The following is a 24,760-nucleotide window of genomic DNA, read 5'->3' as shown; positions in this document are numbered from 1 at the left end:
GGGAGAGAGATAAAGACCAACTCTGTAAGAGCAATGCTGAAGTGTGTGCATAAATGTGAGTTTGTATATATATGTGTGTACTCACTTTTTGAGCAGTAGTTTGTAGGACAGAGCGTTGCATTCAGGCCAGAGCTGCAGTCGTTGGTACATCATCATACACTTATTCTCCCTGCTCTGCAACTCACTGGTCAACTTCTCTATGAGACGGCAAACATACACAGAGTGAGTAGAAAGACATGAACAAGTCACACAGCGAACAACCCAGAAGCTGCACAAATCCTCTCTGAGTCTCTCACACACACACACACACACAGAATCTCTGTCCATTCTTACCGCCCAGTGGACCGCGGACCATGTCCAGAGCCTCCACACACTTCCCCAGCCGCTCCAGGATCATAAAGTACAGTTGAACCTCAGCCTCAGCCTCAATCTTCTCCTCCTTCACCATCTTCTCCACCATGCGTTCAGCCAGGGGCAGGAACATGGTCTGGGCCAACTTCTCATCCTGCGCCGAGATGGCCTGAAACACACACAGACAGTAAACACACAGTCACACAGACAGACTCACAGTCACTCAAGCTATATATTTAGTGAGAGAGCATGCCTACCTGCATAACCAGACTCATGACAGACCAGAAGTAGTATGGGTTCTTAGGAACGGTCTTATACAAGGCCATCCCCGCCTAGCGAGCCAGACAAACAGAACAATACAAAAAGAACACATGACTTAGTATTTGTTGACATCGTGGGAATATTGAAGACACTAGTTAGGGGTACTTAACCCTTTGACACGTACCATCACAAATACAGTGCATTCAGAAAGAATTCAGACCACTTGACTTTTTCCTCATTTCAAATCCAAGTTTATTTGTCACGTGCGCCGAATACAACAGTGAAATGCTTACTTACAGGTTCTAACCAATAGTGCAAAAAAAGGTATTAGGTGGACAATGGGTAGGTAAAGAAATAAAACAACAGTAAAAAGACAGGCTATATACAGTAGCGAGGCTATAAAAGTAGGGATTCTACATACAGACACCGGTTAGTCAGGCTGATAGAGGTAGTATGTACATGTAGATATGGTTAAAGTGATTGTGCATATATGATAACAGAGAGTAGCAGTAGCGTGAGAGGGGTTGGCGGGTGGTGGGTGGGACACAAGGCAGATAGCCCGGGTTAGCCAATGTGCGGGAGCACTGGTTGGTCGGCCCAATTGACTTAGTATGTACATGAATGTATAGTTAAAGTGACTATGCATATATGATAAACAGAGAGTAGCAACAGCGTAAAAAGAGGGATGGGGGGGGGGGGTTGTTGCATTACAGCACTGGGAGACTAGTCACATGACAGCCCGCTTGGAGTTTAGCAAATGTATTAAAAATAAAACAGAAATACCGTATTTACATAAGTATTCAGACCCTTTGCTATGAGACTTGAAATTAAGCTCAGGTGCATCCTGTTTCCATTGATGATCCTTGACGTTTCTACAACTTGATTAAAGTCCATACCTGTGGTAAATTCAATTGACTGGACATGATTTGGAAAGACACACACCTGTCTATATAAGGTCCCACAGTTGACAGTGCATGTCAGAGCAAAAACCAAGCCATGAGGTTGAAGGAATTGTCCGTAGAGCCCCGAGACAGGATTATGTCGAGGCACAGAACATTTCTGCAGCATTGAAGGTCCTCAAGAACACAGTGGCCATCATTCTTAAATGGAAAAAGTTTGGAACCAGCAAGACTCTTCCTAGAGCTGGCCGCCCAGCCAAACTGAGCAATCGAGGGAGAACGGCCTTGGTCAGGGACGTGACCAAGAACCGGATGGTCACTCTGACAAAGCTCCAGAGTTCCTATGTGGACATGGGAGAACCTTCCAGAAGGACAACCATCTCTGCAGCACTCCACCAATCAGGCCTTTATGGTAGAGTGGCCAGACGGACGCCACGTCTTAGTAAAAGGCACATGACAGCCCGTTTGGAGTTTGCCAAAAAGCACCTAAAGGACTCTGACCATGAGGGACAAGATTCTCTGGTCTGATGAAACCAAGATTGAACTCTTTGGCCTGAATGCCAAGCGTCATGTCTGGAAGAAACCTGGCACCATCCCTACGGTGAAGCATGGTGGTGGCAGAATCATGCTGTGGGGATGTTTTTCAGCGGCAGGGACTGAGAGACTAGTCAGGATCAAGGCAACGATGAACAGAACCAAGTACAGAGATCCTTGATGAAAACCTGCTCCAGAGCTCTCAGGACCTCTCTGACTGAGGCGAAGGTTCACCTTCCAACAAGACAACGACCGTAAGCACACAGCCAAGACAACGCAGGAGTGGCTTCGGGACAACTCTCTGAATGTTCTTGAGTGGCCCAGTCAGAGCCCGGACTTAACCCTGATCGAACATCTCTGGAGAGACCTGAAAATAGCTGTGCAGCAACGCTCCCCATCTAAACTGACAGAGCTTGAGCGGATATGCAGAGAAGAATGGGAGAAACTCCCAAAATACAGGTGTGCCAAGCTTGTAGCGTCATACTCAAGAAGAATCAAGGCTATAATCGCTGCTTTTTGCTTTGTCATTATGGGGTATTGTGTGTAGATTGAGGGAAAAAACAATTTAATTACATTTTTGAATAAGGCTGTAACCTAACAAAATGTGGAAAAAGTCAAGGGGTCTGAATACTTCCTGAAGGCACTGTACATTTGGTATGCTACAGTAGAAACAACAACACGATATACAGAAAATAAAGCCCTTACTTTGGTAGGAACGCACACATGTCCAAAGTTCAATTTGTAAGGAAAACTACAATGAAGGTAATGCGGGCGCTGGCCAGAAAATGTGCCAGGGGAAAAAGTTTGTGCAATCCTGTTCTGACTAGAGATGCGGAATGTCATCATACTTGATCTGGGGAAACACTGGGGAAGTGCTTGGGCTCTCGTTGAAAAGATACGTTTTTTGAGAGAAGTTTATCAGGCACAGTAGAGCCTCAAATATAAATGATCTGCAACAGTGAAATGTGCTACTTCTTATGTGAATTAATGAGGTGGGACACACCTCAAATCAAACTGTTAGAAAATAAAACCAGTTAGAAAATAATTTGAAATTGACAAGTTGAAACATAGATAATTAGCAGGCAGTGTACCTTGGTTTGAGGGCAGCCTGTCTTGTTGCGTAATAATCACATTTTGCAACAGTGAGTGCATTCTGACATCACGCACATAAAAAAAACTCACACTGGGGCAACCGTTAGAGATATTTGGAACTTACGCGTGAAAAGGTTAAAGCAGTTGTGTTTCATGCTTGTGGAAAAGCTGGGGATGTGTGTGTGTGGGGGAAAGGGGGATACCTAGTCAGTTGTACAACTGAATGCCTTCAACTGAAGTGTCTTCCGCATTTAACCCAACCCCTCTGAATCAGAGAGGTGTGGGGGGCTGCCTTATATCGACATCAAAGTCTTCGGCGCACGGGGAACAGTGGATTAATTGCCTTGCTCAGGGGCAGAACGACAGATTTTTACCTTGTCAGCTCGGGGATTCAATCCAGCAACCTTTCGGTTACTAGTCCAACGCTCTAACCACTAGGCTGTGTGTGTGTGTGTTTTCTGACCTGCTGCATCTTCTTGTACTCTCCAACACGGGCGTAGGCCATGAACAGGTGAGAGTGATACTCCTCGCTGAGGGGAACCTTCTTCACAGCAGCTTCATACAGCTTAGTCACCAACTCAGCTACAGACAGAGGGGATGGGGAGAGTCAACATCACAACATCTAAGGCCTTTGCAGACTGTATGGCAGCTTCAGTCTTTTACAATCATCACGTTACACTGTGCGATGTAACCAAATGAAAATATTGATAACCTGGCCAGATTGCACAATTTGCTTCAGTTCTGTCATCACATTCTGCGATTGGCTTGAGAGTCTACGTCAGTCTACGTAGGCTATGTCAACTGCAGCGGTGTATTTGATCTGCGCATCTGCCAGCACCAGCAGAGCAAGCCACTCTTTATGCTTATGCGCAAGTTCGGGAAAAAATGAAAGTATGCATAGTTTTCACATAACTGTATATGTCCGAACTCAGAATCAAATAGGCTTCCCCAAAATAGCATGGAACGTTGACTTTGATTGGTGATTTTGTGCATTTATCAAAATCCCATCGGGTAGCCTGATTTCAGATTATTAAGGAAATCATTCTTCTTGCACAGCATGTAAACGTTTAAATCGACTATTATATTAATCTGACTATTCACAATAATGTGCATACTTAGTGCCGGCCATGTTCCTATTGGTCAGTCACCAGGATCGGCTCGTAACACCAGCCACACTATACGATAAATGCGAAACAATTCTGACACTGCCGACCCTGTCACACTGAACGAGCCAAGACGTCCGACAATCGTTTACGACCTACGAATTTGCCTACAAAGTGGAAATTTTGTCTGGGACAGAGAAATCATAGCATAAGATGGCTAAAATCGTACAGTCTATGGGGGCGCTTTAAAGATAACTCAGAGAATTGTGTGGATGTGTGCGTGTTTGGTTTTCCTGCCTTTGTGGAGACCAAAAGTACTCAAAAGGATACTAAAACAAGAAAAATCTGGAAAAGTGGGGACATTTTCCTGGTCCCCTAAAGGAAAAAGCCTATTTTAGGCTCAGGGGTTAGTGTTAGGTTTAGGGGTTAGTGTTAGGTTTAGGGGTTAGTGTAAGTGTTAGGTTTAGGGTTACGGAAAATAGGATTTTGAATGGGAATCAATTGTTTGGTCCCCAGAAGGATAGTACAACAAATGTGTGTGTGTACTCACGGCGGTGCATCTCTCTGTACAGTATAGTGAGAGCCTGTAAGGAGTTATCGTCAGTGGGTTCGAGTGTCGCCACCTCCTGGGCCAGGCTAAATGCTTCATCCTGCTTTCCTGTTCGCTGCAGACCGATGGCTTTCAACACCTGGCGAGAGGGATCTGCCTGAGTAACATGCCACCATCATCATCATCATCATCATCGTAGGGGGTAGAGGTTAGGGGCAGGGTTTTAGGTAAGGCCTAGGGGGGGTCAGGTTGGATATAAGTGCTCGTCTCTCTTTCAGTCATTAACCCAACTTAATTTACAGCTGCTAGCGAGCAGTTTTGACCAGACCAGGAAAAACTCTGGGCTCCATCTTGGGCCCTAAATACAGCCCAGAGTCCCACCCACCTTGGCACAGTGCAGGTCCTTGTGTTTCTTCAGCAGTTTGTCAGCCTGCTGGATCGCCATCTTGTTGTTGCCATTGTCCAGGTAGTCTGAAGGGAGATGACATTACAGAATCAGTTAACCTACTCCATACAGTACTATAACACATACACACCCACCCCAGCCCAGTCCCACCCAAGGAGAAAAGGAGTTATTCCTTGTATTTCTCTACAAACCATTCATGGAGTACTAAGACCTGTCAGCAACCATAGTTTAATTTAAACTTGCACACTGATTTAAATAATTTAACCAAAGCCATTATCAGGCTCTAGAAGTCGTTTCTAAAATGTGGAATGTCCAATCAAAAACGCATATTTTGAACCAATGGGTAAAATAATATGTTAATTGTGTAAATAATCCTCTAAAACAACCAATGGTCCAAACCTCATGTTTCTAACATAATAACCTTTCGGACATTATTGTAGTTTTTACCCTTGTAGGATGACCAAAATTGAAATGTGATAAAAAATAAGGACAGTTGCACAGCATAAGCTAGACTGGATGCTGTGCGAGAATAAAGACTACCTGACAGGCTCACTTTCCCGTTGAACTCGTCATCATTCTTCTCGAATAAACAGGTAAGATAGATATTGATTTTGAGACATGACATGTAGTATTTCTTTGTTTTAGTATACGCCTTTTTATATTTCATGAAAAATTCCTGTTGTGTTTTTGAAGATTTCTCACAAAAACAAGCGAATCTCTGAAATGTCAACGGAACACTGGGCGTACCATAAGTTTTTTTTTCTCCTAAAAATTATATGTAATTCACCTTGTCATGCTAATTTAGCTTCTTTCTTCTTTTTTTTTACAGAGCACACACAAAGACAAGGACAAGCACGCATACAGTCCCTTTCATAGGGCAAGTTGGGGTCTAGACTTAATTAATTAACCCTGCCAGACAGACACACAGTGCTCTCCTGCTACACTATGTCATCAACCCAAATGACAACTAGGCCAACATCATTATGTCTCGTGTTGGCCATCAGGGTTTCCCTTTCTTCATAAACCGAATGTCTCTAGATCAGCATCAATTTATATATCTAGACCCATACAGCTATATTTTCATTGTGTCCAGTATCCACTCACTGACAGCCTCTGTCAACTGATGATAATCAACTCCACATGATTTCAGCAGAGCTTTTGAGGAATGGGAAACATAGAAAGCTGAGAGACCAAACAGAAGTCTCAACGGTGCATGTAATTAGAGCAGTTTGAAAATAAATCTAACTGGACCTAGCTAGCTACCTGTATGATATAATACGACACTAGAATGTCATCGAATGGCCCAAATCAAAGGCTACAACACAACCATGCATATCAAACTAGTCAACCTTAATCTTCTTAAACCCATCTGACACATAACAGCTAGCTAACCATGGTCAATGATCTGTAGTTATAGCCTTCATACTTTGTAGCTAGCAGATGAGTTAACAGCGTTGGCATCAGCATCAGAGACACGAAATCAACAACACCCGTTAATAAAAACCCATCTAACCAGCTATTTAGTTAGCATCACAACTATTGCCTTGTAACGTTAATAGCCAAACCATGGCATCCCGTTCTTGAGAGCTAACTTAGCATCTAATGGTAACTTAGCTAGCTACCGAGTTAACTGACGGTAAAATGCATCCGACCAATGTGTGTAATACCCCCGGTGTATCTGACCAACTAACTAGTTAGCTTAAACATAGTTGCTGATATTTCTGTGGCATACAAAACTATTTGTAATAAAGTTAAGGCTCAGATCCATCACTGTTTCTGCATGCTAACATAGCTAAGCCTTAGTTAGCTAGCTGTCAAATCAAAGAGACCTGAATTTAGCAAGTGGGAGAGACTAATCGCTGAAACTCTTTTAGGGTGTAGTTCAAAGCAAAGCTGTTTCATCGTGTATTGAATAACGGTGGGCAAAATATCTGCAGTTGTGCGCTGTCAAAATTGTGCTGACATCCACTCAAGCCAAGGTGCACGGTCATTCGGCGCTGCAGGCGAATTGAGTCCGGGGATGGGACTTCGGGGGCCCCTGGTGCTGCCCAGGGAGTCCCAGACACAAGCTACTGATCAGATGACTGCTCCGGTACGTCGATAAACAATGACAACACATTTAACCAGACACAAATGTGCTGTTTCCTTGCGAATTGTTACCGTAAATGGGTCTAAGTCTCCGGTCGTTAGGGTCTTGCACATGGCCTCTAGCCGCCATGTTGGAGGTTACCAGTATATGTCTGAGCATGCGCGGTCGCATCAAACCGGCAGGAATTAAAAGGGGCAGTACATATATATATTCACCTTTATTTAACCAGGTAGGCTGTCAGGCTCTCATTTAGAACTGCGACCTGACCAAGAAAAAGCAAAGCAGTGCGACACAAACAACAACACAGAGTTACACATGGAATAAACAAACATACAGTCAATAATACAATAGAAGAAGTCTAAATACAGTGTGTGCAAATGAGGTAGGATAAGGGAAGTAAAGCAATAAATAGGCCATAGTGGCGAAATAATTACAATATATTGTAATGAAACAGGCAGGGAGCAGGTCTTGAACCCTCGACCTTCTAGCCCGAGGTCCAGCGCGCTATCGACTGTGCCGCAAAACCATGCTCGAACGGCAGAGTCGATATCCGCGCTTATAAACCCAGGGTCGTTACAATATCAATTAAACACTGGAGTGATAGATGTGCAGAAGATGAGTGAGCAAGTAGAGATACTGGGGTGCAAAGGAGCATTATAAATAAAATAAATAACAGTATGGGGATGAGGTAGTTGGATGGGCTATTTTCAGATGGGCTATGTACAGGTGCAGTGATCTGTGAGCTGCTCTGACAGCTGGTGCTTAAAGTTAGTGAGGGAGATGTAAGTCTCCAGCTTAAGTGATTTTTGCAGTTTGTTCCAGTCATTGGCAGCAGAGAACTGAAAGGAAAGGCGGCCAAAGAGGAATTGGCTTTGGGGGTGACCAGTGAAATATACCTGCTGGAGGGTGTGCTATGGGTGGGTGCCGCTATGGTGACCAGTGAGCTGAGATAAGGCGGGGCTTTACCTAGCAGCGACTTATAGATGACCTGGATCCAGTGGGTTTGGCGACGAATATGAAGCGAGGGCTGTTTCAGTAGGATTTATCTGAATTTAATCTACTCAGTACAGCAAATGCCAAATAAATGTTAAAATACAGTCTCAGTATGTCAACTGCAGTGGTATAAAGTACTTAAGTAAAAATACTTTAAAATACCACTTAAGTAGTTTTTTGGGGTATCTGTACTTTACTTTACTATTTATATTTTTGACAACTTTTACTTTTACTTCAGTACATTCCTAAAGAAAATAATGTACTTTTTACTCCATACATTTTCCCTGACACCCAAACTACTCGTTACATTTTGAATGCTTAGTAGGACAGGGAAATGGTCCAATTCACAGTTATCAAGAGAACATCCCTGGTCATCTCTACTGACTCTGATCTGGCAAACTCACTAAACACAAATACTTCATTTGTAAACGATGTTTGAGTATTGGAGTGTGTCCCTGTGTCCCTGGCTTAAAAACGCGAAAATTGTACAGTCTATTTTGCTCAATATATGGAATTTGAAATGATTTATACTTTTACTTTTGATACTTAAGTATATTTAAGCAAGTACAATTACTTCTGAAACTTAAGCATATTTAAAACCAAATACCCAAGTAAAAGCCGACAAGGTAAAAATCTGCCGTTCAGCCCCGGAGCAAGGCAGTTAACACCCAAAAACTGCTCCCCGAGCGCCGATGACGTAGTTGTCGATGATAAGGTGGCCCCCCGCACCTCTCTGATTTGAGGGGTTGGGTTAAATGTGGAAGACACATTTCAGTTGGATGCGTTCAGTTGTACAACTGTATCCCCCGTTTCCAACTGCCATTTACCCATACTGATATTTCATTATTTGAAAAGACTGTAGTTTCTTACATGCAGTTCACAATCATACATGACTGTTGTGCTTAGCTGTGCCACTAGTGGTCGCTCTTGGTCTGTCAAACTCTGGTCAAAGTCTGACCTTTAAAAAATATTGTTCAGCTCTAATTTTCTCATTTTAATTTAAAATGTCTCTTTTAAAATTGAATTGATCATAATATAATAATTCCCTATGTATGGGAGTGATATACCGATCTGCATATCAGGATGATGTCTAAACAACTGCAGATCCCTTGAAATGGTCCCCACTCCAGTCCTTCCCCAGATAATGTACTGTACTTTCTTCACCACTACATGGTCCTAAAAATATATGGTCTACTGAAACTAGATCTTCTTATAAATCTTCTTCTGTCTACCTCTGGAGATGTGAGCGTTGACTGAGACATCAAACCAACTCTAGGTGAGAATGTGATAAAATAATTTATAAGGTTTAAGATAAATTATTAAATAATTCTACCCGGAAACTTAACCAGTAGGGATTAGAGGTTATGTAGCATGGATAAGGAGTAATTACAAATGTTAAACATAAAGTCCAACTAGGTTAGACTGGGAGAGAGAGGAATGTGTGTGTGCCTAAGAACACACCTAGAAACAATTAAACTATGGTTGAACCGACCCGGCTATAAATCTGGGAAGTACGATAGGACAGGGAGTACCCCTCCAGGTTTCCTTTATCTGGGGGGGGACTGGAACTGTCAGCTGGGTAGTAATAAACTGTGGTGAGAATTCTAGAGAAGAAGATAGGTCTCCTAATGTTAGTGTGCATGTGTGTGCGTAGGTTAGAAGAATGTTATAAAAGGGATATCTTTGTATGTGAATGGGAGAGCTCTCGTGAATAAACTTGGATTTGACTTATTGTGAGCTGGGAGTTCTGTCTGTTTCATTTAAACCAGAACTTTACACACTCTGGGTTGCAGACCGATTAGAATAATTGAAAATTATAGACATTGATAATAAAATTCTATATCAGAATGACAAAGTGAATGGACAGAGAGTAAATATAGAATATTAGCTCAAAACTATTGTGGAGCTCCTGCAACTACAGTTGAAGTCGGAAGTTTACAGACACTTATGTTGGAGTCATTAAAACTCGTTTTTCAACCACTCCACAAATTTCTTGTTAACAAACTATAGTTTTGGCAAGTCGGTTAGGACATCTACTTTGTGCATGACACAGGTAATTTTTCCAACAGTTGTTTGCAGACAGATTATTTCACTTATATTTCACTGTGTCACAATTCCAGTGGGTCAGAAGTTTACATATACTAAATTGACTGTGCCTTTAAACAGCTTGGAAAATTCCAGAAAATGATGTCATGGCTTTAGAAGCTTCTAATTGACATAATTTGAGTCAATTGGAGGTGTACCTGTGGATGTATTTCAAGGCCTACCTTCAAACTCAGTGCCTCTTTGCTTGACATCATGGGAAAATCAAAAGAAATCAGCCAAGACCTCAGAAAATAAATTGTAGACCTCCACAAGTCCGGTTAATCCTTGGGAGCAATTTCCAAACGGCTGAAGGTACCACGTTCATCTGTACAAACAATAGTAGGCAAGTCTGGTCCCGTGTGGCTCAGTTGGTAGAGCATGGCGCTTGCAACGCCAGGGTTGTGGGTTCATTCCCCACGGGGGGACCAGGATGAATATGTATGAACTTTCCAATTTGTAAGTTGCTCTGGATAAGAGTGTCTGCTAAATTACTTAAATGTAAATATAAACACACTGGGACCACGCAGCTGTCATACTGCTCAGGAAGGAGATGCGTTGTCTCCTAGAACCTACTTTGGTGTGAAAAATACAAATCAGTCCCAGAACTACAGCAAAGGACCTTGTGAAGATGCTGGAGGAAATAGGTACAAAAGTATCTATATCCACAGTAAAACGAGTCCTATATCAACATAACCTGAAAGGCCGCTCAGCAAGGAAGAAGCCACTGCTCCAAAACTGCCATAAAAAAGCCAGACTACGGTTTGCAACTGCACATGGGGACAAAGATTGTACTTTTTTGGAGAAATGTCCTCTGGTCTGATGAAACAAAAATAGAACTGTTTGGCCATAATGACCATCATTATGTTTGGAGGAAAAATGTGGAGGCTTACAAATTGAAGAACATCAACCCAACCGTGAAGCACAGGGGTGGCAGCATCATGTTGTGGGCGTGCTTTGCTGCAGGAGGGACTGGTGCACTTCACAAAATAGATAGTGTCATGAGGCAGGAAAATTATGTGGATACATTGAAGCAACATCTCAAGACATCAGTCAGGAAGTTAAAGCTTGGTCACAAATGGGTCTTCCAAATGGACAATGTCCCCAAGCATACTTCCAAAGTTGTGGCAAAATCGCTTAAGGACAACAAAGTCAAGGTATTTGAGTGGCCATCACGAAGCCCTGACCTCAATTCTATAGAAAATTTGTGGGCAGAACTGGAAAAGCGTGTGTGAACAAGGAAGCCCACAAACCTGACTCAGTTACTCCAGATCTGTCAAGAGGAATGGGCCAAAATTCACCCAACTTATTGTGGGAAGCTTGTGGAAGGCTACCTGAAACGTTTGACCCAAGTTCAACAATTTTAAAGGCAATGCTACCAAATACTAATTGAGTGTATGTAAACTTCTGACCCACTGGGACTGTGATGAAAGAAAAAAAGCTGAAATAAATCATTCTCTCTACTATTATTCTGACATTTCACATTCTTAAAATAAAGTGGTGATCATAACTGACCTAAGACAGGGAATTTTTACTAGGATTAAATGTCAGGAATTGTGAAACTGAGTTTAAATGTATTTGGCTAAGGTGTATGTAAACTTCCGACTTAAACTGTAAATATAAACAGTACCGGCACCCAAAATGAGTACTGGCATCTGTTTCAGTCCAAGTCAAGCACCGCTACCATCACATGAAATGCCCATGAAAAACCCTCATGCAAATAAAGGGCATAATTTCAGCAAAATACATTGATACATTGCATTATTCAAAAGTTCTAGGCAATATCCATTGTATTGTAGTATTTTTTAAATTATTTTTACAGTCACTTCCAGGGCTTGGCCCTATGTGGTATCTTGCCCCCAGGTAAGGGCTGACATGCTGACCTGGGCAATTATGTATTTTTCATCATGATGTCAATTTAGTAACCCGGCAGAGTTATGTCACGGAGGCAGATCGAATTTCGTAAGTAAATTGGTGACCTGGAAAATAAATAAATGATGACAATGTGGCAATATCGTATTTTGAGGTAAGACGGTGGTATGTGGGCTCGTTAGAAAGTCCTTAGCTAGCTAGTGTTTCGTTAAACGTCGTCATTTGTCCCTCTAGCCAGGTTTTTGGCTGGCTAACGTTAGCTAGGTTAACTTGCTAGCTAGCTTTGCTGTCAACCAGGCTTTGTATTGTTTTTTCGTCGAGAAGAATCGTCATTCTTTCATAACACATGAGTGTGTCACTGGTAGTTATCCGTCTGGAGCTCGCAGACCAGTCTCTTTCTCCACAGGATTTCCAATACACCGCTGGTGAGTTTAATTATTTTAGTTTTAATACTGACGTCACCATCTTTTTTGATATAGCTAATTTAACTAGCCCACAGTGACGTATGGTGTTTGTTTTTGCACTCTTCCTCACAGGAGTATGATTTTATAGACAGCTAGCTAGCTAGCTAGCCTAATACATGTAATATTCTGTGAAGCAGGCAAGAATAGCTAAGTACTTCCGAGTCACGGATTTTTGGAATCCTTCAGAATAAGAGTTCTGTCCTGTATACGTTGTAAATTATTAATTATGGTGAAAGTGACGTAAAATGTGCACAATTATTGATATCGTTTATACTAGCATACAAAGAATAGTTACAATTATTTCTATAAGATATGCGATTGATATGTTTATTTTTTTAAGTCTGAATGGTCAACAATGTTTTTTGTATGTGTACTCCTATCATTTATTGGACCATACACAATTTTCTGTACATTGTGTCCAGTCAAAGGGGCCATTCTACTCAGGAGCACTTGTAGTTTCCAAATCCACAGAGTTTACACCCAGAGGAGCYTTGCTGCTCATTTTGTGGCCACTCTTTAAAGGCCAATCAGCTTAAATCCAATAGTTTTTTCATGCTGGACATACACAATTTTCTGTATGTTGTGTAAAGAAAATAGACAAATACATCATCTTATAGAAATACTTTTAATTACTCTTTGTATGATAACTAGTATAAAATATATTGATGATTGTGCACATTTTCCATCATTTTCAAAAGTATACAGGACTTGACTCTTATTCTGAAGGATAAAAAAAATTCTTTGACCCAGAAGTACATAGTTATTCTTGCCAGCTTCACAGCGGTAGAACATAGAACAGCGGAATAATTATGTTTGAGGAGTCAGGCAACAGCATCAGAGCAAGTCACTCCCTCCTCTTACCATCAGAGACCTGTTCAGGTTACTGTTTCTGGAACACATTTGTCTGAGTAATTCAGCAATGATGGCAATAGGTATTGATCCAGAAGTTGATGCTTTGTTTTTGCCTATTCTCCCTTTTTCTCTCCCTCTCCCCCTTTTGCTCTCTCGCCCTGTAGTTGAGGATATGTCAGAGGAGGATTTGCAGGAGAAAGCACTGAGCTCAGCCAGGCTCTCTCTGAGTGGGAAGACAGAGTTGGAGAGAGCAGCCGTCTTACATCAGCACATCGGCAGCAGAACTATGGGAGACATGGTCATCGAGACCTTCGCACCCAACCCTGGTAAGAATCAGGGTATATAGCAATATGGATAACATATTTAATGAATATGATGCTGTACACAAACCAATGCATTATTATTTGTTGGTGTGTAATAATACATGTGGTGTGTGTGTATAGGGAGATGGGATGTGTTAAAACATATTCTGACATTTCAGAATGACTGACTAAAGAAAATACAGCTGTGGTTATCAGTCTGTCAGACTTTATAGGAATAAAAACTACTAGAAACCTACATTTCTCTCCTGTAGATAAAGAAGAGGGTGAGCAGACTGGGGCAGAGGGAGAGGAGGGTGGAGGAGCCCAACCCCTAGAGGATCAACCAGACGGGAGGGGTCCTACTGAGGGCCCTACAGAGGTCAGTGCCGAGGGCACAGAGGTGGCTCTAGACTCGCCCTCCAAGCAGCTTCCAGACCAGATCTCCTTCTTCAGTGGAAACCCTTCAGTGGAGATAGTCCACGGCATCATGCACCTCTACAAGACCAAGTGAGTTTCTGTTGCTATACACAACACTGAGTATGTTTACATGCAGACTAATAATTCGATATTACTCTAATTATGGCAGAAGGCCGAATATGGCTTTAGACATGTAAACACCTTACTCTGCTTATCTTAATCGGCATAAAGTCAAAATCTAAGAAAGCATACGCCAATTAAAACACTGATTTTCTGAGCAATCTTTCTTATTATTAGGATGTAAACACAGGTTGAAATATCAAAACAAACTCTGAACCAACTATATTAATTTGGGGACAGGTCGAAACTCAAGAAAACATTAATGGCCATTTAGCTAGCTAGCTTGCTGTTGCTAGCTCATTTGTCCTGGGATATAAACATTGGGTTGTTATTTTACCTGGAATGCACAAGGTCCTTTTTTCTGGATCTTTGTAGAAGTTTTACCCATTTTTAGTCACACAAAATCGTGTGTTCTCTACTCAAACAATTAATCCACAGATAAAAGGGGAAATCTAGTTAGTTCCTAGTAATCTCTCCGCCTTCTGTCTTCTTCTGTGGACTTTATATGGCAGTTGGCAACTAACTTTGAGGTGCATTACCACCACCAACTGGACTGGAGTATGAACCTCAGTTAATTTTTCAATCACCCATGTGCGTATATGCTCCTAAAAGACTGAGGAGATGGGAGAGGCGGGACTTGCAGCACGTCATGCGTCAAGTAGAACCAAGTTCTATTTTAGCGCCTGGCTACGCAGACACTCGTTGACGCGCGCTATTAGTTTGGATGAAATGATTGAATAACATGTATGTGTACACAACGCAAGTGGTGTGGTCAGCATGTTACTGTGAGAGAAAAGGGGAACAGAGTGTCTGGCCAAGGTCTGTTGAGGAAAGTGAACAGAAGGTCACTTGTAAACATCATGGAGACCCAGTAGAGAGGAGCTGCTACCAGAGCGCTCTACCGCGAAGACAACATTCTAGTTGTCCGTTTTGAGTTTTTACTCTGTTCAGAAACTAACAGTGCTCATTGAGTCTGAACCCATTGGCTTTATATTTCCATTCAGTAGGCTTGGGCGGTATCCAGATTGGGATATTCGGTAATATCGGCACTGAACACGAGGGGCGCTACTTTCAAACCCCACGGAGCCTCTAATCCGAAGGTTAGCAATGCTAACAAGTACATGTAAAATCCCATAAAGTTCTACAAGTAACTAAAAAATGCTAGTCAGTTTGCTGCACACTCAAAATAAATATTAGACAGCAAGGCTCTTGATCCAGGAGGGGATTCTCTGCTGTTACCAAGAGAAGCTTAATTTGTCAAGAAGCTAACCAGCTAGATAACTACTAAATTGGCAAACCAAATGCACAATTGCAGAGCATTTAGCACATTTTAAACAGTTAACTTAATAGTTACAATATTTAGTTTAGTTGTGAATTCCATACTGTAACTATGTTTGGAAAACCATCTGGCTATTTCCAAATATCCCCGGGTATACATTATGTCACCCAAGCCTACCATGCAGTAGACATTCTGTACTATATCCTGAGCGACTACAATATACCAAAGATATTGTTTATTGAAAAGATTTCTCACTAGCAATATGAGACAATTTAGTTTCTCCTGACTGTCCCGTCGCAGCAAGATGACATCACTGACGGAGGACGTGCGTCGCAGTGCCATGCTGTGTATCCTGACCGTCCCCACCACCATGACAAGCCACGACCTCATGAAGTTTGTGGCACCATTTTATGATGTCATGGAGCACATGAAGATCATACGAGACTCCACCTCTAACCAGTACATGGTGCTGATCAAGTTTAGTAGCCAGGTGAGATGAGTAAGATCATACGAGACTCCACCTCTAACCAGTACATGGTGCTGATCAAGTTTAGTATCCAGGTGAGATGAGTAAGATCATACGAGACTCCACCTCTAACCAGTACATGGTGCTGATCAAGTTTAGTAGCCAGGTGAGATGAGTAAGATCATACGAGACTCCACCTCTAACCAGTACATGGTGCTGATCAAGTTTAGTATCCAGGTGAGATGAATAAGATCATAGAACACTGCTGTTGTTGTATCTGAAAGTCTGCTTAGAAACTGTTTTTAGAATTATTCACATTATTACTCCGTCTCTCTCTGTCTCCCCCTTTCTCTCTCCAGGCTGATGCAGATAGTTTCTACACAGCGTGTAATGGCCGTACGTTCAACTCCATAGAGGATGCAGTCTGCCAGCTGGTCTATGTGGAGAGAGCTGAGGTCATCAAGTCTGAGCAGGTACAGTATGTACACCAGTACCTCTAATGACTGTCTGAGCAGTACACCTGAGGACATAGATTTTAATCATTTCTCTCTCTCTCCGTCTCTCTCTCACCCTCCCACCCCCAGGGCGCCAGTCTTCCAGTGATGGAGCTGACAGAGCTTCCTAAGTGTACCGTGTGTCTGGAGAGGATGGATGAGTCAGTGAATGGGGTTCTCACTACACTCTGTAACCACAGCTTCCACAGCCTGTGTCTGCAACGCTGGGAGGATGCCTCGTGAGTATATACCAGCACACACACGACTCACAGCATGACCCTGAGTTCATTTCTCCATCCTCCCTCTCTCTGGTCAGTGGATGACTGTCATGTGCTGCAGTTTTAGTCCTTTTGTGGCACAACATGTGAGCAATATGGCATTGTGTTTTAGCATGGGGACAATAGAAGTGGTAGCTACTGTGCTTTTGGTGTTTTTATGTGTGTAAAGGTGTTGACTGGGGTGTATTGACTCTTCTGTTGCAGGTGTCCTGTGTGTCGGTATTGTCAGACCCCAGAGCCTGTAGAGGAGAACAAGTGCTTTGAATGTGGAGTTCAGGAGGTAAACATTATTTACACACTAAAATCAACACTACATACATTTGCATACATCTACAGATCAAATCAAATGTATTTATATAGCCCTTCTTACATCAGCTGATATCTCAAAGTGATGTACAGAAACTCAGCCTAAAACTCCAAACAGCAAGCAATGCAGGTGTAGAAGCACGGTGGCTAGAAAAAACTCCCTAGAAAGGCCAAAACTTAGGAAGAAACCTAGAGAGGAACCAGGCTATGAGGGGTGGCCAGTCCTCTTCTGGCTGTGCCGGGTGGATATTATAACAGAACATGGCCAAGATGTTCATAAATGACCAGCATGGTCAAATAATAATAATCACAGTAGTTGTCGAGGGTGCAGCAAGTCAGCACCTCTCGGAGGACCTGGCTTTTCATAGCCAATCATTAAGAGTATCTCTACCGCTCCTGCTGTCTCTAGAGAGTTGAAAACAGCAAGTCTGGGACAGGTAGCACGTCCGGTGAACAGGTCAGGGTTCCATAGCCGCAGGCAGAATAGTTGAAACTGGAGCAGCAGCACGACCAGGTGGCCTTGGGACAGCAAGGAGTCATCATGCCAGGTAGTTCTGAGGCATGGTCCTAGGGCTCAGGTCCTCCGAGAGAGAGAAAGAGAGAGAGCATACTTAAATTCACACAGGACACCGGATAAGACAGGAGAAATACTCCAGATATAACAGACTGACCCTAGCCCTCCGACGCATAAACTACTGCAGCATAAATACTGGAGGCTGAGACAGGAGGGGTCAGGAGACACTGTGGCCCCATCCGATGATACCCCCAGACAGGGCCAAACAGGAAGGATATAACCCCACCCACTTTGCCAAAGCACAGCCCCCACACCACTAGAGGGATATCTTCAACCACCAACTTACCATCCTGAGACAAGGCCGAGTATAGCCCACAGGTACTCTTGTTGTTTACAGTTGCTAATGTTTTCCCTCCTACACCCCTCCCCCTGGCTAATGTTTTCCCTCCTACTCCCCTCCCCCTCCAGAACCTTTGGATCTGTCTGATCTGTGGTCATATCGGCTGTGGTCGCTACATCAGTCGTCATGCCTACAAACACTTTGAGGAGACGCAACACACGTACGCCATGCAGCTCACTAACCACCGTGTCTGGGACTATGCTGGAGGTACAGGATACTGTGGAGGGCTAGGGGCAAGAGTACCGACTTCTGTCTCTATATATATATATATATCTATTATCAACTACAATGTATATAAAACGGGGATGTGACAAATATACAATTACATTTTAGTCATTTAGCAGACACTCTTATCCAGTGCGACGTACAGGAGCAATTAGGGTTAAGTTCCTTGCTCAAGGGCACATCAACATATTTTTCCCCTAGTCTGCTCTTGGATTTGAACCATGACCTTTCAGTTACTGGCCCAACGCTCTTAACCGCTAGGACACCTGCGCCCAATGTACAATTGTTCTTAACATTTAAAGTGCCATTTAAAAAAAAAAATCATTTTAATGATAAGAAAAAATTATAAAATGACGTGAATTCACAATTCAGATATGATCCTGCGTATGACCGCTATGGGGGGCAAAGCAGTTCAATGTACCAGGCTACCAGACAGCGCTCACCTTCCTGCTGTCCCCTACCCCTTTTTTCGACATGGCATCTTGTAGTCTGGTTCTATATATGCCATCAGGGCAGTGAAGCCAACATCCTCTACCATTTGACAATGGCTGCATATCAACTGCAATAATTTCTGTAATCAGCGCTGTGATTTTCTCACTCCATCTCTTATCTGCTGCCAGCAACTGGTTGGGTCACGGTGACTCCCTTTTAGATGGTTAAGCATTGAACCTGTACTGCCTCTGTAGCTCAATTCCACCTTGCAAAGTTTGTATTTATTTCACCACTGTAGTATCCTTAGAGGCTTCTTAGATTGATGACTCATGACACGTAATCAGGGTTTAGTATTTAATTTGAGTCAATACTGCCATCTATTGGTAAACATAAATATACCAGGTTACTACACCCCCCCTTTAAAGCTAATAACCCAACTTAATTCCTTTCTGAGCTATGCTATTTTCATATTTAAAAAAATTCAAACATGATCTCCTTTAGGATCTGAACTGTAGGCCATCCTTTCAGGATAAATTCATGCACTTGTGATAACGTCACATCCTTTGAAGTCCATTGCCTGATTTGTGCTGTGTTCACCTGTGCATCATCCAACACATCGATCATCAAAACCTGGTCATTTTCTTCTTCCTGAATGATGATTTCAAGAACAGGCAGCCTACTCAGAGCATCAGCATTCCCATGGTATCTACCTGGTTTGTAAATTATTATTTTCTCCGCTGGCGACAACGTTCTTGACATGAACCCGATAGGTTTCTCTGCACCAATCTCCATCCGGTGTGATAGCACCGGCCCCACACCACACGATGAGGCATCACACGATAAGATGAGATCTCTGTTCAGTAAGCCTTTCAGCTTGGCCTATGGAATCTGGGAGTAGCATCAGCAGCAACATGAATGGTAGCTTGGACCCCTTTTAATGTCCCTAGCTCTTTGAAAACACACTCATGCTTTGAAAGCACCTGATGCAGTGTCAATGTCTCTGTGGTGACATGTTTGATTTCATCCCAGTTCAATTTTATTTCCTCCAACCACCCTCTCCCTAGTAAGCTGGGGCCAGTACCTTCCACTACTAAGAGAGGCAGACTTTTCTTTTGTCCTTGATATTCCACTTGAACATCAGCAACTCCAATCACAGGGATCTTCTCCACTGTGTACGTTTTGAGTTTAATAGGGGTGTCTCTCAGTTTAGGCACTTCAACATTTTTTCCACTTCATATAGAATTGGGACCTGTTCATCAGCCTGACACTACATCCTGTGTCTATTTCAAACGGTACCTTAAATCCATTTATTCCCATTTCCACAATGAAAGGCTTCACTTTTTCCATATTCGCCCCCTGTAGACTGTACATTGAGAGTGCTTGCTCTGCGTTTGCGCACTCATTTTCTATCACCTGATTAGAGCGGTAGCTAGAGCGTCTGGAGGTATTCGGTTTTCTGTCCGTTCTCTTTTCTGCAGCACGTGGCTTTTTTTTATTGTGGCACGCCCTCGCAATGTGGCCTATTATCCCATCCTCGTCACCAAATATGTAGTATCCTTTGAGGCTTCTTAGATTGATGACTCATGACACGTAAGTAGGGTTTAGTATTTAATTGTAACTTAGAATAACATTCTCTAATGCACCTGGCTTAAGCTACCTGAAGCTTTCTTAAATCACGGTTATATAGGCAGACATAGGAAATGGCTACGGATAGCGGAAAGCAAACCCCCATCTTGAGTCAATACTGCCATCTATTGGTAAACATAAATATACCAGGTTACTACAACCACCTCATGTGACTTTCTCAGTATTGCCATACAGGACTTCGCTGCTGTCCCTTCCCTGTCTTACTCTCTTACATTTTTTCGAACTGTTAACGACGATGACGACGCGCGGAGCGATTTTAATTCCGTGGTAAATCATTTGAAAGTTGCATATCTCCTCCTAACGTTACAGCATTGTTGCATTAGGTATCTGTTTAATAGAGTTCCCTTTATTATGGTGATGATCGGGACCTGTTAGTGGTAGTTTTGTGATAACTGCACTGGGATTTTCATTTGTAAATTTTTTATCTAAAAGTATTTCATCTAAAAGTTAAAGATCCCAATGTTGTTTAAACGTTCCCACCACTAATATAAAACCCTGTGTGTAGCACTGCAACAGTGCTTCACTGATTTGTGTGTGTGTGTAGATAACTATGTTCACAGGCTGGTGGCCAGTAAGACTGATGGGAAGATGGTTCAGTACGGGTGTGAAGGAGAAACCTGTCAAGAGGAGAAGATAGACGCTCTGCAACTAGAGGTGTGTGTGTGTGTGTGTTTGACTCCCTGTTTTTCATTCTAAAAGTGTGATACCTATTAGTTAACATGGCAAACGGCTGTTACAGCAGATATCTCACCCAGAATGATGTTACCTCTTCCTGCAGTACTCTCACCTGCTAACGAGTCAGCTGGAGTCCCAGCGCATTTACTGGGAGAATAAGATTGTTCACCTGGAGAAGGACACCGCAGAGGAGGTAGGATAAGAATCATTGCTGCATGTCTGAAATCATGTCTCTATCTATCCATTCAGTTAAATACCCGATTCTGTGTGTGTGTTTCAGATCAACAACATGAAGGCCAAGTTTAAGGAGACCATAGATCGATGTGATAATCTGGAGCGTCGGCTGGGGGAGCTGGCCAAGGACAAACAGGGCATGGACAAGAAGTAGGTGGATCCTCTCACACTGTAGGCAGCTGTCAATCATCCTGACACAGTAAAATGTTAGAATCTGACTGTGGCCATAGTCATGTTGTACTGTAGGTTTTAATTTTCTCTCTCTAAACTAGTGGGGAGAGATGTTGTTATCTGCTATTGAAAATCTGTGTGTCTTGGTAGCACCATCTCTGTCTCCCCCCTCCTCCAGGTGTGGTCAGTTGTCGACCCGTGTGACGAAGCTTGGTCAGGAGCTGAAAGAGGAACAGGAAATGAACCGCTGTCTGAGAGCCAATCAGGTTCAGCTACAGGCCCAGTTGGCTGAAGATGAGCACAAGGCTAGAGAGACTGGTGAGTCTGGGGGAGGGAGAGACTAGAACCTAATTCTGGGGGAGTCGGGGAGACTAGAACCCTCCATCGTGGACGTCTTTATCTTGGAGTTAAATTGATGACAACATTTCATATTATCTCCTTGATGCCTTTAACCTCTCTTTCCCTCCTCCAGGCGAGCGTAAGGATGGGGTGATAGCAGAGCTCCAGGAGCAGCTGAGAGATGTCATGTTTTACCTGGAGACTCAGCAGCAGATACAAAGTCTGCCTCCAGAGACCAGGACTGAGATACAGGAAGGACACATCAACATAGGCGCAGCAGTCACTCCTGCCCCAGGACCCTCCACCGCCATAGGCCGCAGGGGGCGGTCCAAAAAGGGGAAGTAGAGAAGACACAACCAGGAAGTGGAGAGAGGAAGAGATGTCGGCCTTCACTAATTACCACAGCCACAAAGTCATAAACCCTGCCTATTTCTACAATTTCTCTTCTTAAAATGTGATTTTAAACCTAGCCTTAACCACACTGCTAACCTTATTCCTAACCTTAAATGAAGACCAAAAAGCAAATTTTTGTTTTCATAAATTTTCTATGATATAGCCTATTTTGACTTTGAGGCTGTGGTAAAACCAGAGATGTCAGATGCCTGAAATGACACACCAAAATGACATTATTAAAGTGTGTGTGCGTGTATGCGCACTTGAGTGTGTTTGTGCTTTGCAAAAGGACTTTGGCTCCTTAGACAGTACTCTAAGAGGATGGGATCAGAAGTTAGGTGTATATCTCTGCTTCAAGGTGCCCACTTTGCTCTTCTCCCTCCATCCTTCTATAAAAAATGCAGTCTTTTTTTATTTTTTTCACCATGTTTTCTTCCTGAAAGGAGGAGAGATTCATGTGAATAAGGAAGTGAGAAGTGGACGAATACCTCATGTTTGAATATGCTGAATATGAATGTCCAGTCACATTTTGTAGGTATGTGTGTTGTTATAAATGGGTTTAGAAAGTCTGCTTCTGAGGTTCACTACCAGCTGGTTGTCAGCGTTTATCATCTCTGTTTTATCGAACATCTGATTCCAATCTGTTCTCAGGAAACGGCATGACTCAGTTTTATCGTGAGAATGTTTTTTTTCTTTTTTCACTTAGATAATTTAATATGTGACAGAAAACAAACGGAAAATCACTTTATCTGAGAGATTAAGTCAAGTGCTGAAATATTTAATTTCTCAATTTAGAAATGACCTGTGTCAGAGTTGTAGACTTAATAGACGGGAACAGGTATTTGTGACTGGTGCTTTGGCATTCCTACACTGATCTGAGATGTGCACCTGACATCAAGGGTTGCCCTATTGCCTGGGCCAAGTCATCTGAGCAGTCATGCAAGTTAAGCCTAAGGTTGCATGTTGGGCAGGTGATTTTTAACAAAAAGTAAAAACAACAAAACTGCAAAGAATTCCAGTAGCCTAAAGCTGATCTTTCTGGTTCCTCCCCATTATTTAAATGAAAGACAGACAATGTATGGCAGTCGGGCAAGTTGAGCCTGTTCTACTTGCTAATAACAACCAAAATACAAAGAATTCCAGTAGTGATCTTTCTGGTTCCTCCCCTATGTGTAGGTGAAAGACAGGCAATATATGGCACTTCTGTGTGTAAATAGCTAATTTACATTTTCGGGCAAGTGCCTTTCAGACTTTAATGTCAATCCCTGTAATACAGTACAATACTCTACAAATACAATATCATACAGTTTGACTCCTGTTTCCCTGCACTTACCTGTATGTATGTGACCACCATATTCTTCACTGACAACACATCTGTGGCAAGCCTGAAAGGGCACCGTATTGCCTATACACTGCACTACTGGCCAGATCCAGGTAAGCTGTGTACATGTTTGTGTTGAAATGCTGAAAGGCTACCGGTATTTTCTGCTCAGTCACAGCTTTCCACTATAATATAGCATCAATATTGTCATAGCATGGTATTGTATCTAGGTCAACGCAGACTTTCAAATAGTACACAGCAGCAGCAGAATCCCACCTTTAGCCTAATGTGAACATGTCTTATTTCATTTTACCTTCCTGAATGTCAACTTCCAGCAGTTTAAGTATTCACTGTGTTTTTTGTATACATGTTAAAGCGCTCAATAAATTATGTTACCATTTGTACTCAGGGTGATGGTGTTGTTTTAAAAGTTCCTCGAAGGTTCATGATAGTCAAAATGAAGACTTCCTAGAAAAGGCCTCTTTAATACTTTATTTACCACCCACACCGGCTGCCCAGTCATGTCTGTGTGATGTCTGTGTAAAGGAAAGTTAAAGATGGTAAACTATGCTATAAGTCACTTTAAAGAGAGTAAACTATAAACTGTGAGTCATAGAGAGAGTTAGGGCTGGGGTATTTTTCTCCCCGCTCCGAGGGGGGGATTTTTCGTGATGAGTATTTCGCTCATACAGTTGTCATAAAGGCCTAGAGCACTAATTTAATTAATATAATTTTTAGAACATTTTTTATATTATTTTTTAGCAGCACCCTCACTACCCCTAAATCCCCTGTCTATGGGCTGGATTCAATCCGTAGCTCCGAAGATCAGCGTTGTAGGCCGGTGGAAATTTAAAGGTAATTTTTGATTGAGCCGGAAATGCAGTCTCTGAAAAAAGTATGGTTGCTGAGGGTGAGCGAACTATAATACAGAAGCTGTGGCTCTTTCATTGTTGATGGACACATAACCACGGTGTGGTAAACTTTATAGGAAGATATTTCAATATCATAATTCATGTCAGTCCGATTCAGATAGGTAAACTTAACATTAATTTAAGTCAATAAAAGATGTACTTAAGCAGAGGCGTCATGCCCATAGGGGGTACAGGGGCACATGCCCCCTCAGATTTGTTCTATTTAAATATATATATTTTTTATGTCACGATTGTCGTATAGAGGAGAAGAGGAGGACCAAGGTGCAG

The 24,760-nt window shown here is 42.5% G+C and overlaps 2 protein-coding genes and 1 long non-coding RNA gene across 3 annotated transcripts in view; 1 reads left to right on the top strand and 2 right to left on the bottom strand.

Annotated features, from left to right (window-relative positions):
- naa25 (N-alpha-acetyltransferase 25, NatB auxiliary subunit) overlaps positions 1-7,432 on the bottom strand; it is a 27,324-nt gene extending 19,892 nt beyond the window's left edge. Inside the window, 7 exon segments of the mRNA XM_070449528.1 lie at positions 86-197; positions 334-520; positions 609-683; positions 3,601-3,719; positions 4,791-4,929; positions 5,176-5,261; positions 7,357-7,432. Coding sequence (XP_070305629.1) covers positions 86-197; positions 334-520; positions 609-683; positions 3,601-3,719; positions 4,791-4,929; positions 5,176-5,261; positions 7,357-7,414 — 776 coding nt within the window. The 5' untranslated portion in view covers positions 7,415-7,432.
- A 4,912-nt stretch (positions 7,433-12,344) lies between these two features.
- Positions 12,345-23,965, top strand: LOC111980868 (BRCA1-associated protein-like). The gene is made up of 13 exons (XM_024011906.3): positions 12,345-12,657; positions 13,713-13,874; positions 14,123-14,357; positions 15,967-16,156; positions 16,492-16,605; positions 16,717-16,865; positions 17,109-17,184; positions 18,193-18,331; positions 20,973-21,082; positions 21,207-21,296; positions 21,384-21,487; positions 21,687-21,826; positions 21,981-23,965. Exons 1-13 carry the CDS (start codon positions 12,579-12,581, stop codon positions 22,190-22,192), a joined length of 1,800 nt encoding a protein of 599 aa, XP_023867674.1. The 5' UTR covers positions 12,345-12,578; the 3' UTR covers positions 22,193-23,965.
- On the bottom strand, positions 13,898-14,886 carry LOC139029477 (uncharacterized). The gene is made up of 2 exons (XR_011481795.1): positions 14,725-14,886; positions 13,898-14,345 (listed from the first exon to the last, which is right to left on the bottom strand). It is a non-coding gene; the product is annotated as an uncharacterized lncRNA (long non-coding RNA).
- Positions 23,966-24,760: the final 795 nt, after the last annotated feature.

Source organism: Salvelinus sp. IW2-2015, linkage group LG20, assembly GCF_002910315.2.
Source record: "Salvelinus sp. IW2-2015 linkage group LG20, ASM291031v2, whole genome shotgun sequence".
In the NCBI taxonomy this organism is placed as follows: Eukaryota; Metazoa; Chordata; class Actinopteri; order Salmoniformes; family Salmonidae; genus Salvelinus; species Salvelinus sp. IW2-2015.
Note: the sequence above shows the minus strand (reverse complement) of the source record. Positions and strands in the feature narration are given on the sequence as shown.